Source organism: Mesoplodon densirostris, chromosome 4 (genome assembly GCF_025265405.1).
Source record: "Mesoplodon densirostris isolate mMesDen1 chromosome 4, mMesDen1 primary haplotype, whole genome shotgun sequence".
Lineage (NCBI taxonomy): Eukaryota > Metazoa > Chordata > Mammalia > Artiodactyla > Ziphiidae > Mesoplodon > Mesoplodon densirostris.
Window position 1 is genome coordinate 153,851,398 of NC_082664.1, and position 13,582 is coordinate 153,864,979.

Consider the following 13,582-nt stretch of genomic DNA (forward strand, 5'->3'; position numbering starts at 1 on the left):
CATGTGGGTTTGTAGTTTGTACCCCAACAAAACACACAAGAAAGAAAAACAAAAAACCCAGTAGACAAGCAAACAGAAGGGAGCAGCACAGACAGGAAAAAGACAGCAGGAACTTGGGGCTCAGTCCTAGCTCTGCCCCTGTCACGGCCCCTCGCTGGAGCTTGGGTTCCTCATGTTTACAGCTGGACCAGAAATCTCAAAAGCCCCCTCAAGCTCAAACAATAATAAAAGACAAGTTTTTTCTTGCCTTGGAAAAAAATTTTAAATACTCTTTAGTATCGTCCCTCAATGTCACTCCCCAACATAACCCTACTTTTTTTTTTTTTTTTTGCGGTATGCGGGCCTCTCACTGCTATGGCCTCTCCCTCTGCGGAGCACAGGCTCCGGACGCGCAGGCTCAGCAGCCATGGCTCACGGGCCCAGCTGCTCCGCAGCATGTGGGATCTTCCCGGACCGGGCACGAACCCGTGTACCCTGCATCGGCAGGCGGACTCTCAACCACTGCGCCACCAGGGAAGCCCTAACCCTACTTTTATATTTAAAAAAACAAACACAGAAAAGAAGGATGAGAACGTGTACTGCACAGAAGGGAGAAACTCTTAAAAATCAGGGTCTTAACCGTTTACCCTCTCTTACCTCAAAACGCTTTGATTTCAAAATCCTTTGATTTTAACATTTTTTTAATGCAAAAAATTTACATATCTGACACTAGAGTCTAAGAACAAAAAACACACATCCCAGAGCTAGACAGAACACACACTGCTGAAATGCTAAGAGCCTACAGAAGTCATGTATTACATAGTTAACTATTTTCCTTCAAAATATACTGAACTTAGGACTTCCCTGGCAGTCCAGTGGTTAGGACTCTGCACTTCCACCACAGGGGCAAGGGTTTGATCCCTGGTCAGGGAACTAAGATCTCACATGCCATGCAGCAAGGCCAAAAAACAAAACAAAACAGAACAAAACAAACACACACACACACACACACACACACACACACACACACTGAACTTTGTGTGATTAACTCCACTTTATGTTTCATCTTATTTTTAAAAGGTAAGTCTTAAACAAAATAACTCACTTGGAAGAGTAACTAGAAAACTGTGGCTGACTCTGAGAATGAACCGGCTTGGCGGGCTCTGAGAGGTGGCTGGCAGGGACATGTGCAGAAGGCTTGCTCTCAAAACTTCTTCGATCAAAGTAGGAGAGCTGTTTTCGATAGTATTCTTCATCTTCCTCAGGATCATAATGATTTGACCGAACAATGTCTTCAGGCGGCTTCATTTGAGGTTTTTGCGGTTCGGGGATCCTGATAATGAATGATAAATGGAACAACTTTTGAGAAGTTAATTTGACAAATAAAATGGAATACATAAGTTTCACCTTGACCTTCCACTGACTGCTGTGATTACTCAGGATCTGGCTGAGCAGTGCAGCAGTCAAGGTGGACATTCCCAGTCCCATGTCCTCATACATTATACTCAATGGCAACACTCTCCTGGCCCGTGAGTCCTAAACACAACCTACTACTGAGCTTGAGAGTGACCTGGTTAGAAGCAGCTCATCAGAAAAAGAAAAGTAAGCCAGACAGTGGAGGGCTTCCTCAAGTACATGCACCATCGTCAGCAACAATAAAAACTGAGAGCTGAAGAACTTTACAGCAGGATCAATAAATGATCCTCATATAAGGAAAGAGCTCGACATGTCCAAAGTTCCAGAGGACACAGGAAGCACATGGGGAAGAAAGTACATTATCAGCAAATTAAGGCACTGTTACATAGGCCCTAGTTAGCAAATTTCAGAAACCCTGCATCAAAAATGGATAAACTTAAATATGTTTCACCAAGAAGGGGGGCTAAGCTTTCAGTTATTACATGTTTACTCTGTGTAGAAGAGCTTATTTGCTAGTGATCCCAGCTAAAGGAGACATCACAGTAGTTTACATTTTCATGAAGAGCACTAGACATTAAAATCAGAGGAAAATGGGGCTTCCCTGGTGGCGCAGTGGTTGAGAGTCCACCTGCCGATGCAGGGGACACGGGTTCGTGCCCCGGTCCGGGAAGATCCCACATGCCGCAGAGCAGCTGGGCCCGTGAGCCATGGCCACTGAGCCTGCACGTCCGGAGCCTGTGCTCCGCAGCGGGAGAGGCCACAACAGTGAGAGGCCCGTGTACCGCAAAAAAAAAAAAAGAAAAAAAAAATCAGAGGAAAATGTACATGTTAGACAGTAGTTCCTCTTTATTAAAAGCACAAATATAAGCAAATGAAACATATTAGGCCAAAGAACTGTATTCAAATGCAGCCCGTCAACTTAGCAGCAGCCAGATCGGGCCACAGCTAAGAGCACAGCTGGCAGGTTCCTCTTCCAACAACTCCTGTCAGCCTCAGCCTCATCCCTCCTGGCGCTTTCTAAAGGATTAAGTTTAGTTATCTCATAGCTATCTGAGTCTGTTTCCTCACCCCTAAAAACTAACAGTTTGCACGTCCAAAAGCACTATTAAACTAAAAAACACAGTCCAAAAGTTAGGGCTTTAAAAACTGTACTTTAGCCATTTGCTAGAGAAATATGTGTTCGAAAGATTTGTTAACTGAAAGAATAACAAAGATGTGTTACAGAAGGTATAATAAATAAAGCTCTTTACCTTTCCTTCTAGGACCACTGTTTTAACTGCAGAAGCTGGAGGAGTTCTCCTAAGGATAAGAGAGACCTCTGCCTTCCCCGCCTCCGCTCTACTAAGAGGGCCACACTCCCAGTCAGTTGTAGGCCACAAGCCCACAAAGCACCCACCTGTGCAGTGTTCTGTCGTGTTCAATGAGCTGATTCTGAGCAGGGGCTTTAGGACCCAGGACGGGAGCACCTGCAGGTTTAGACGTGACCTCTGGAGGCTGCAGAAAAATAAGACACACGAGCCTCAGGGAGAGATCATGAGAAAACAGGCTTCGTTTAAGGGGGAGGGAACATTATGAAGCGTTACACACAAGTCACAGAATGTGCTCTGCATGTGAGGCAGGAGACACAGTCACGTATTTACCTTGAAACCAGAGTTATGGTTTTCATCCTTCTTGTTCTCCACTGATGCAGACCTTTTGTTTTCAAACATTTTCACTCTGGTGAGCACTGACTGTGGCTTCATTGCTGGGTCTTCCTCTTCCTCGGCCAGAGCTGGGGGTGGAGGCAGTGGTTTGGTACTTGCGGGCGGCACTTCTGGCTTGTGCTGGGGCGGGACAAGGGCAGCACCGTGGAGAGGCTCGTAGTGGCCTGGGCCTGCTTTGGAGGTGAAGCCTTGGGGCGGGGCCTGCTCATAACTCCGTGGGTACTGGTCAAAATACTGCTTAGGCTCGGACGCCTTGGGGCCTGTGGAGGAGTAGGGCTGCGCGTCTGGCCTGTACCTCCCGTGCACGTCAAACCCAGGAGCGGGCTGCTCTTCGTGCCGCAGGGTGGAGGTCCTGAGTGGCGGGTCGTAGCGTGGTCGGCTTTCATAGGACAGAGGGGTTGGCTCCTCAAAACGTGGGAAATACCCTCGTTCTGAGGACTCCTCGGGATGCTGTCTGGAGTCCAGGTCTCGCGGGTGCTGATTATCAAAAGAAGGCCGGGGCTGGTACGGCTGTTTGTCATCATAATAGGACCACTGTTCCTCATACGCAGGGATGCGGTCGTCATAGCGCACACGATGGTCATAGTTTCGAGGAAACTGGTCCGCGTAGTTTGAGGAGTCGTATCTGTAGGCAGGCTGCTCCAGGTCCCTGCTGGCCTGTCTCTCTGCGTATGGGGGCTGCGGCTCATAGCTCAGACTGGGCTCCTTGTCTAGCCTCTGCCCTGGGTGAACAACAGCTGGCTGCTTCAAAACATGGTTCTGTCTCATCACTTCCTCAGGATAGGGATCCTTCCTATATACCTGTATAAAAAATTCACGTGTAAGGACACAGGCTTATTTCAAATTCTAGTCTATTTTAAGAGACAAACTATGATTTAATATGTAAAAATGGCATGTTCTACCATTTATTACCAGGACAGAAACAGATTAGTGGAGAAAGCCAGTTTAAGTGAAAGCTCAAAATTTACAATGCAAGTAGGGGCTTTTACTTTTCAGCATGTTATCAATACTAAATGAAAAGTGAGTTAAAGATATTTTAACTTTTTAATTATTAAGTTTAGTAGAAAATTAATGCACTGAACTGTTGATTCCACTTGATTTGGACACTGAAAATAAAATCAAAAAGAAGTTTATGGACACCATAACTTACAAAACATAAAGAAGTTTAAAATGGGTCTGAACTATAGATTAAGAAATTCTGACCACCTAGAGGGGTGGGATAGGGAGGGTGGGAGGGAGACGCAAGAGGGAGGGGATATGGGGATATATATATACATATAGCTGATTCATTTTGTTATACAGCAGAAACTAATACAACACTGTAAAGCAATTATACTCCAATAAAGATGTTTAAAAAAATAAAAATAAAAAAGAAAGAAAGAAAGAAATTCTGGAAGATTCTGAAAGCCAAACATTAAAAAAATAATAAAAACATTAAGTACCAATCCCAATTAAAAGGCCTATTTTATATCACTGGAAGCCATGCAAATTATAGAACCGAAATGATTTGTACTGATTTGAAAACACTATGGTGCATAAGCCCACAGTAAAAAGCAAAAGGAACACTTAAAGGGCAAAGCAAACATGATCATGTGCTAGACTGATGGAGAGCAACAGATTAGCGCAACACTGCAGCACAGGTACCTTTGCTGGATCTACATGCGACGACAATGATGGCTCTTGACCTCTTAGCATTATGTGAGCTGCCTCAGTGCGTGGTGCTCTTAAAGAATCAGCTTGTGGTGAGTCAGAGGTGAAAGGAGCTGGGGTGGGCTCCTCCAGTCTGACATTAGTTAAGTTTACATTAGGATTAACAGCAGAGGTTGATGATGCTGGGTTTGTTTCAGGCGAAAGGTAAGGGCCTGGAGATGAGGCTTCTGCTTTCTGTGAAGTGTTTAAAATATTTTAAATATAGTGTTTCTGTTTACTGCTAACTTCCCACTTCCATTTATAGTGGCTGATAGACATACATTTTAAGTGTGCTGAATAACAAAACTATGACCTCATGTCCTGAATTTTTTTAATTTCAGTATACTGCTGTCTAAGATAAACACACAAAGTTTAGAATTAAGTCCTTGGTATTCTCAAGTTGAAATTAAAGATTAATTCTTAATCTGGAGAAAGGACAATATATTTTTTAATTCAATCACCACATCCTAGACTTTAACAATGCACCTCTAACTGCAAAACGTTGAATGCTTGCTGCTTACCTGTTGAGAGGCTGTTTTAAGTCCAGGGGAGTCTATTCTATGAACTGGCTGTGGCTGCGCTTGTGGTGAGTAAGGAGGATATGTCTGGTGGTCATGATGCATTCCAGAGGAGTCCTCTCTGACAGGCTCAGAGGACCGTGTAATGGCAGACTCCGGGGGAGTCCCCACCTCATCATTAAGAGTCTCATCTAGTTCTTGATCAGTGTAGGCCCCGCCTTCTGTATCTGTATCTTCATAGTCAGAAGTATGTCTACTGTCCGTGCTATACATTGAGTATTCACTACCTGGGGCTGACAGGTAGGACAGACGATCATCATGCAAATCAAGGTCATCACTTGTAGCACCATCCGCCTGGGTCAAATAGAAGTAAATTAAAAATTTATTCAGTAGTTCTTTAAGAGATGGCCTTTATTTTACAAGGGAGACTGAAAAGGATACTTTTCTTTGGAGAAATCACATCTGTTTCTTGAAACTTCTGGTGAGGAAAGGTCAAGAAGATAGTACAAGCACACATGCAGACACACAGAGAATCCTTTGAGATCTGAAGGGCTTGGATGAGTGGAACGTCGGCTGGCTGGCCGTGACAAAGCCCCAGAAGACAGCGAAGGAGCCCTGGCCCCACTCTGATTTTGAAACCTAGTCAGTCACTAGCTTGTCAGCCCAGAGCAGGGTGAAGAGGGAGAATGCTGCCAGACCAAGCTCACAGAAACAAAGACACAGTGACTGACAGAACAGCGCACGTGAGAATAACCAGGAAAATAAACGCCACAGTTCAAGCTGAACAAGAGCTTATGTATATATAAAATCTATATATTAAGAAAACAACTTCTTTAAAAAGTTGGTATTTGGCCCTAGAGCTTTATAAAACACAACAGAAAAGCATCATCTAAGTGCTGGTTGCCTAATTAAACTAAGAACTTTTAAAAATTATTCTTCACAGATGGATACAGAGAGGGAAATGCAGTTATGACTCTCTTTTACAGACAATTAAGAGCTGAGTTAGCCTTCAGTCTGCACTGATTATCTTCTGAGCAGACCAGAAAGAACAGAAGTATTTGAGGGAAAGGGAAGTACAGTGCTGCAGTCAACAGGCTGTCATGGATACTAATTTGAAGCTAGTGCCCGTATTACACACAACAGTTCCAGAAGACGCTGCCTGGACCCTGCACCCAGAGAGGCACGACAGCTGGAGGATCCAGAACCCAGAATTCTGACGGCATGGACTGAAGGATAAACAAGGCTCGAGCCGCCTGAATGGTGCTTCCCCCACAGTCCCAAATCCTGGCTCTGCAACAGCCTGACCCTGAGCCCTCCCTTAATGGGAAAGACCAGCCTTCCGTGACTCTGGCTTTCGAGAGATCACCTGCCCGGTTTGGAAAGTGAGCGCACCAGGGCTCTGCTCTATGTTCCGGCAGAGTCTCTCCCACTGAAACCTCAATGGCTTGAAACCTTCTTGCTATCTACTTTGATCTCTGACTCGCAGGGTCTGGAAGACTATAACCCAGGAGCCAGCCAGGGAAGTATTTAAGGCCCTGGGAAAGAACAACTCAACTCACTAATCTGCTCAGCTTTTGCAGTGTTATGAAATGCAGAAGTGAGCAAGAACCAGGAGTGCTCTGAACTAGAAATGACACATGCTTACATGTTAAGAAAGCCTCCAGATGATTTTTCTTGGTTTAACAGGGAACATACAAGCCTGTAACAGAAATTGCAAAAAGGAACTCTTCCTAGCAATCAGATCAAAGTAGTTAGCTCAGGAGAGTCGATGTGAAATGAAGTGGTTTTAGTTTAAGAATCTATTTGGAGAAAATATACTTGAATGGAAGGGGGGCATAAATCAAACTTGATTTAAATTGTAACACTTTTTCTGATTTACAAAATGCATCAATCTATTCTAATAGTAAATGACCTATTAGACCTATTAATAAAGTTAATAACATTAATTGAGATGACCTATTTTCCTCACACAAAAAGCTGGGAGAGCTAGACCTTCATTTTAAAATCCAAGCAAAGAAAGGAAGTACACAATAGTATCACAAAGAAATCACAGAAAATTAAGATTTGTGGATTTAAAAAAACCTCTCAGATAGGTAGACATGTATACCTTGTGCATTTATAAACCAATATTATTTCAAAAATCACCAGTGATACCGCAAAAAAAAAAAAAAGAAAAATCACAGGTGAAAGCTATTAACATTCTACCTGACCAAGGCTGCTAGCAGAACTGTGTTGTCATAGAAGATTAGTATGGAGAGGACGGTAATCCTTTTAATCAAATGCCACAGGAGTTAAGAATTAGTAACAGTGTGTCATGTAAAGTGGTGTAGTGAGTTTATTCTACCTGCCTCTGTCTATAAAGCGTCCCGGCTGATATGTCAGTTACTCAAAAGTGGTCTCAGGATCTCATGTGTACAGTCCACCGCCCAGAGTGGTACTGAGGAGAAAAGGCATGGTTCTGACATAGGACCACAGGTGGGAGCAGCAGACAGTACCTCTACATGTCAGCATTTCAACATCTCTTCTTGGCAGAGGTGGTGTTTTCTGGGTAAGGAGCACGGGGGTCCTAAGCATGCAGCATGCACTGCCACAGCACCTGGGGCCATAGCCAGGCAGAGGAAAGTAGGGGCCATGCAGGGGCAAAACACAACAAAAACCAAGCCGACAAGGAAATACAAAAAACAAAATAAGAGAACAGATATTCTCAATCTTCCCTAGCAACTAAAATATATTAATATTGTGTTGATCTGAAGGTAAAAGACATTTAAAACAAAAGATTCTTTTAACTGTATACTTTGAGAAAATTATTATCTCTCCCAACAAAATAAACAGGACTTTCCCATCAAGAACTGTTAAAAGACCAGAAAGACTTAACAACAGAAAATAGTTATTTTAATCTTTATAAAATCAAAATTCAAAGCCAAAAGGATGTATTGCTTTGTCTAACATTTTCAGTATGTTTTAAGAATGTTAACAGGTGCTGAGTGAAAAAAAATTCCTTAGGTAAGGATTTAGGGAAATGCTTAAAGTAGCAAAGTAAGTCCTTTACTTCAGACCTCTCAGAGCCATCACCACACTGGTGGGTACTGTGCTGCTCCAGGGGGCTTGGTTTGCAGCACGGTGGTCCCCACCCATTCCTTGCCTTCAGAGTGCCTTTTCTTCAGGGCCAGTCCTGGATCTCACATGCTGAGCACAGCACTTTGGGGACCACTCATCTAGCCCACCCATTCCCCTTGTTTCCAGAGGAAGAAATGGAAGCCAGATTCAAAGTCATTCCTCAGTCAGACAGGGGCAGAGTCAGAACTCAACCCTGCTCTTTTAAGTTACCCTCTGAGAATTCTCAGAGAATACCACTGAATGGTAATTCAGTGGGGAGAGAAACTTCAGAATCTTCTACTATCAAAAACAACTTTCGGGCCTCCCTGGTGGCGCAAGTGGTTGAGAGTCCGCCTGCCGATGCAGGGGATACGGGTTCGTGCCCCGGTCTGGGAGGATCCCATATGCCGCGGAGCGGCTGGGCCCGTGAGCCATGGCCGCTGAGCCTGCGCGTCCGGAGCCTGTGCTCCGCAACGGGGGAGGCCACAACAGTGAGAGGCCCGCATACCGCAAAAAAAAAAAAACAAACAAAAAAAACAACTTTCATAACCCCTACAAATTATAAAAACCTAAAAGCTAATGCCCCAAATTACTTTAATAAGTTGATCCAATTAGAAAACAATGGTGACTCAAAGGCTTCTCTGATTAGTTATATAATTTATCAAATGGGTTAAAAACAGGAAATTTCTTACCTTTCCCTCAGAAACCCACACCAACTGGTTCTGTTGTTGCTGAATTGCTTCCTTCAATGCACCATACCAACCATCATTCATTGAGTTTAAATTAATTGTAGCTGCAAATAGATAACATTGTTCTATGATTACAACACGGCAAAAGTCAGAATTCACTCAACCATTGCTTAGAGTTCAGTCACCACTACTGAGTTATCTGACAGATGGTATTGAGGACACACCCCTGGGAATGTCTATTTTGGCACTGAACCATTTCTTTCAATCAACAGCAGCCGTTAACACAACAGCAAGCATAACAGGCAAAGGTTATATGAGTTTTAATATTTGAACAACACAACATTTTTGCCCACATATTGTTGCACAGACACTGTAAGCTGCAAGAAGGCCTTTAATATACTCACTTGTAAAAAGATGGTGATTATTTTTACGTAGTTTATGAGACCGCTCATATAATTTCCTGGCGCTTTTCCGAGATTCTGGACATAACCTCATCCTCATTGTTTTCACACCTTGCTTAGAATCAGGGTTAAGGAATACTACAATTGGATACCACTGGGCGTAATTCAGACGATCAACTGCATTTGGTGTTACATCCAATAAAGCATGTTTATCCTGAAGACACAAGAAAAAAATAAACAAGGACGCAAGACACGGTAACTAAGAAGCATCACCTTCAGAAAGTCACAGCTGAGACTACATTCCAATGGGAATGGACGTTTAACTGTGCTCCAAAATGTCTCAGGAGCACATATTAGAAAAAGGTGTACTCAGAAGTTAATGCAATTTAATTTCTAGTACAATTTTTAAAAAAAGTTTTAACTAGCTCACTTTTAAGACAGCCCAAATACTTGCAAGCAGAGAGTGAAAATAAGTGTAACAATTTAATGTTCCTGACATGACCTTGTGAGTAGCAACACATTCCTAACATATAAATATCAAAGTGCAACCTGAATTGTCCTGATGTGATATCAAGTCTATCAACATATGTGAACACTGTATACTTTTTTGTGGTAATGAAAGCTCATCTTTTCAGGCACGTGCTACTGTTCCATTGAAAGTGATTATTATAATGTCTCGGTAACTTACTTACGGTATACCAGTAATAACTTTAGAAAAACTACCTTCTACTTTCAGTTTAACCAAACCCACCCCACTGAGAAACACAAAATTCACAGCTTACAATGAAACGGGTAAATTTCTAATAACTTACTTGATCTATTATTTGCTTTATTGTATGAAGGCGAATAATGCCAGAGCTTCGTTGGTCAGTTCCAGCATCTCGAGGTTCACTTTCTAATCGTGCAGTCAGGACAAAAACAAAACACCAAATTTCCACTGGTTAGGTCAGTTTCTCAACTGCTGGGCATAATGACACGCTGGGGTCCATGACGTGTAGTTGTGGGGGCTTCCCGTGCACCACGGCCTATTGAGCAGCATTTCTGGCCTCCACCCACTGGATGTCAGTAGCAGCCCCCCACCTCCCTTTTGCTCCCATGGTGACAAACAGAACTGTGGCCAAATGTCCTCTCTGGGGCAGACCCACCCTGGCTGAGAACCCGGGGTTACATCCATGTTTCCAACACTGCTGGGATCAGAAGGCAAGGGGGAGAACTTCCCTGGTGGTCCAGTGGCTAAGACTCCACGCTCTTAATGCAGGGGGCCCAGGTTCAATCCCTGGTCAGGGAACTAGATCCCACGTGCATGCCTCAACTAAGAGCCCACATGCCCCAACTAAAGATCCTACATGTCACAATGAAGATTCTGCACACCACAACTAAGACCCAGCACAGCTAAATGAATAAGTAGGTAGGTAGGTAAGTAAGTAAGTAAATAAATAAATAAATAAATAAAATTTAAAAAAAAAAAAAAAGGCAAGTGGGCCACTCACCCCAGTGCAAAATTCAAGGGGGTGCCCCCAAACCTCAGAAGTCCAATCATATTTGAATGCAATATGTTCACAAAAGCAAAATAAATACTTCAAACATTTAAATAGAACATTTTAAATAGACTCAGTAAGTGGAGGGACCTCCCTGATGGTCCAGTGGTTAAGAATCCGCCCTGCAGATGCAGGGGACGTGGGTTCAATCCCTGGTTGAGGAACTAAGATCCCACATGCCACGGGGCAACTAAGCCTGCGTGCTCTAGAGCCTGCATGCCACAACTAGAGGGAAGCCGGCATGACACAACGAAGAGCCCGCGTGATGCAACTAAAACCTGATGCAGCCTGACTAATTAATTAATTAATTAATTAATTAATTAATTAAAAGAAAAGAATCAGTAAGTGGAACTTGAGCAAAAATTATTTAGGACTGTCACTTGGTCAAGACAAACAGCCAAATACGGCAATTCTCTCAATTGAAAATAAGCTTAAAATTAAAAAAGTAGATTTATAAAATAATATTGATAAATTTGCTTCCATTAAAACCGGGAAGGTAAAATTACAAATTATGTTTGGTCTAAATAAAATATTTAAATTTAAAATAATGTCAGTTTTAATACACATGTTTTCAAAAATCTTCCAACTATTTTCATGTTCTGGAAAAAACAGCCATTAATATATATATATAATATATATATAAAAACATGTATATAGGGATTTCCCTTTTTCTTTTGCTCCAGTGTGGCCTGGCATGGCACTGTCTGTAAACCTTTTTCATATTGTGGCATGTGAGTAGCAATGGTTCTGTCTGTATGGCACACAGATACCCTGAGGAGGCCTCCCCTCAGCAGGGCCCGCCCGGCCGCAGACGGCTGCTCAATACCTAGGCAGGCCCACACTCAGCAGCAACAACTACAGCAGACTGGCTGGGGAGTCCTGGGTTAGGGACCTCTTTTCACATCAGCAGAAGGGGACTGGGGAGCAGAGAAGGCTGTAACTTGTGACTATGACACAGCCTGTGCTTTCACACTGGCAACCTGTGCCTCCCTCCTGGCGCAGAACACGCCAAGGCAGCTTGGGCTGATTTCTAACCACGCGTCTCAGAGGTCCGCTGACATGAAGGCTTTCACCGAAAAGGCACAGCGATGTCTGAGACTCTGGTCACAGGAAAGCTCAGAAGTTAGAGAGCTCTGGTTGTTCAGATCAGACAAAGACAGAGACACGGAAGTTCAGAGGTCAGGCTGAGGGACAAGGGGATGATCTGGGAGAACAAGGCCATCGCGAGACAGCAGGGCCAATCTCCAACCTGGTGGACACGGGGGAACGACAGAGGGAGATCAACTGGGAGGCTCTGGGTGGAGAAAATGCTACTAGTCTCTAAACTCAAAAAACTCTCATGAGATTCAAAGAGGATACATAACTAAGCAATCTGAATCCCTTTTGTAAGAGTCTGGTTGTAGAGTAAACCCAATTAATCAACCAATTAGTCCTTAAGACAGAGCTTTCTAAGTCTTCACACTTGCTTTTCCTAAATGTAAAAGCCCTAAGTTTGGTTACAGGTGGTATCTATACGTATCAACTTCTTCAGTCAAAATGTTATCTATAAGCAATGACCAAAAAAAGATCTCTTCTGAAAAGACTAACAAACTGAGTGATGAATCAGAAATGAACATTTTCTAAATTGCTCAAATTTTACTATCATTTGTCTACAAATCTTGTGAGTTTCAGAAAATATCCTCATTCAACTTTACCAGCAACCAAATGAAAAGCAATATATATAATATTAAATTAGCACTTGGGTGTTTATAGTGCCAGCAGGAACAACAGCTGCACAACCCTCTGGAAGCTGCCATAGTTACACAGCAGCAGCCAAGGAGTGCTCATGTCTTGGGTCATTCCTTCCTATCTTTGGTAATTCTGTCTAAGAAATTCAGCATATATATGGAAAAAGCTATATTCTTGAGTATTTAAATCCTTTGCAGAACAAAAGCAAAGCATAATATAGACAGACAAAGCAACCAAAATATGGACAGATTTCTGCACCCTCTGTATTAGTAAAATATAAAATTGAAACAGACTATACAAATAACTTAAAGCAAGCCTAAGTGATCATAACTAAGTCTGTGTATTTAAACTACCATAATAGCTAAAATAATGAAACAATGAAAGAATCTGCAAGGAAAATCTGTAAGGCATTTAAAGACTACTTCCTCAATATTTATATTTAATACTAACCTACTATATATGTCTGCAATAAGCAATAGCATGAATCATGCTTTTATTACTCTTTTGACATATCTGAGTATTTGTTTGCTTAATGACTAAAAGCACTGGGCTGGAGCCAGAAAGAGCTGGGTTCAGAGCCAAGTGTGTGACTCATTAGCTGGGTGTCATCATGACACCCCAACTAAAGAGGCGGGGCGGTGGTCTCAGTCACAACCACCCTACAGCTCAGCTTGCCCAGCTTCAGCTGGACATTCTGACACCTGCCCCATGGATACTGTCAGGATTAAACAAGACTGTGTGCTAAGAGATTCTCATAAATGGTGATTCTTTTTCTTATGAAAGGGAACTGGCAGAGCACAGACACAGTCACTCAGGTTTCCCTCC

General features: G+C 42.8%; 1 protein-coding gene across 10 annotated transcripts in view; it reads right to left on the reverse strand.

The window, feature by feature from the left end:
* The window catches only part of TJP1 (tight junction protein 1), a 119,934-nt gene that overhangs the window by 15,445 nt on the left and 90,907 nt on the right, over window positions 1-13,582 (reverse strand). For 7 of the 10 annotated variants that reach the window (XR_009531814.1, XM_060097515.1, XM_060097513.1 and 4 more), the window contains 8 exons: window positions 10,304-10,386; window positions 9,495-9,705; window positions 9,094-9,194; window positions 5,309-5,659; window positions 4,743-4,982; window positions 3,036-3,899; window positions 2,792-2,889; window positions 1,085-1,312 (listed from right to left, as the gene is read on the reverse strand). Coding sequence is in view for 9 of the 10 variants with exons in the window: in XM_060097515.1 (XP_059953498.1) it covers window positions 1,085-1,312; window positions 2,792-2,889; window positions 3,036-3,899; window positions 4,743-4,982; window positions 5,309-5,659; window positions 9,094-9,194; window positions 9,495-9,705; window positions 10,304-10,386 (2,176 nt within the window). In the remaining variant the exon portion in view is untranslated. The remainder of the gene's footprint in view (window positions 1-1,084; window positions 1,313-2,791; window positions 2,890-3,035; window positions 3,900-4,742; window positions 4,983-5,308; window positions 5,660-9,093; window positions 9,195-9,494; window positions 9,706-10,303; window positions 10,387-13,582) is intronic. The other 3 variants (XM_060097519.1, XM_060097517.1, XM_060097516.1) reach the window with 1 other exon arrangement.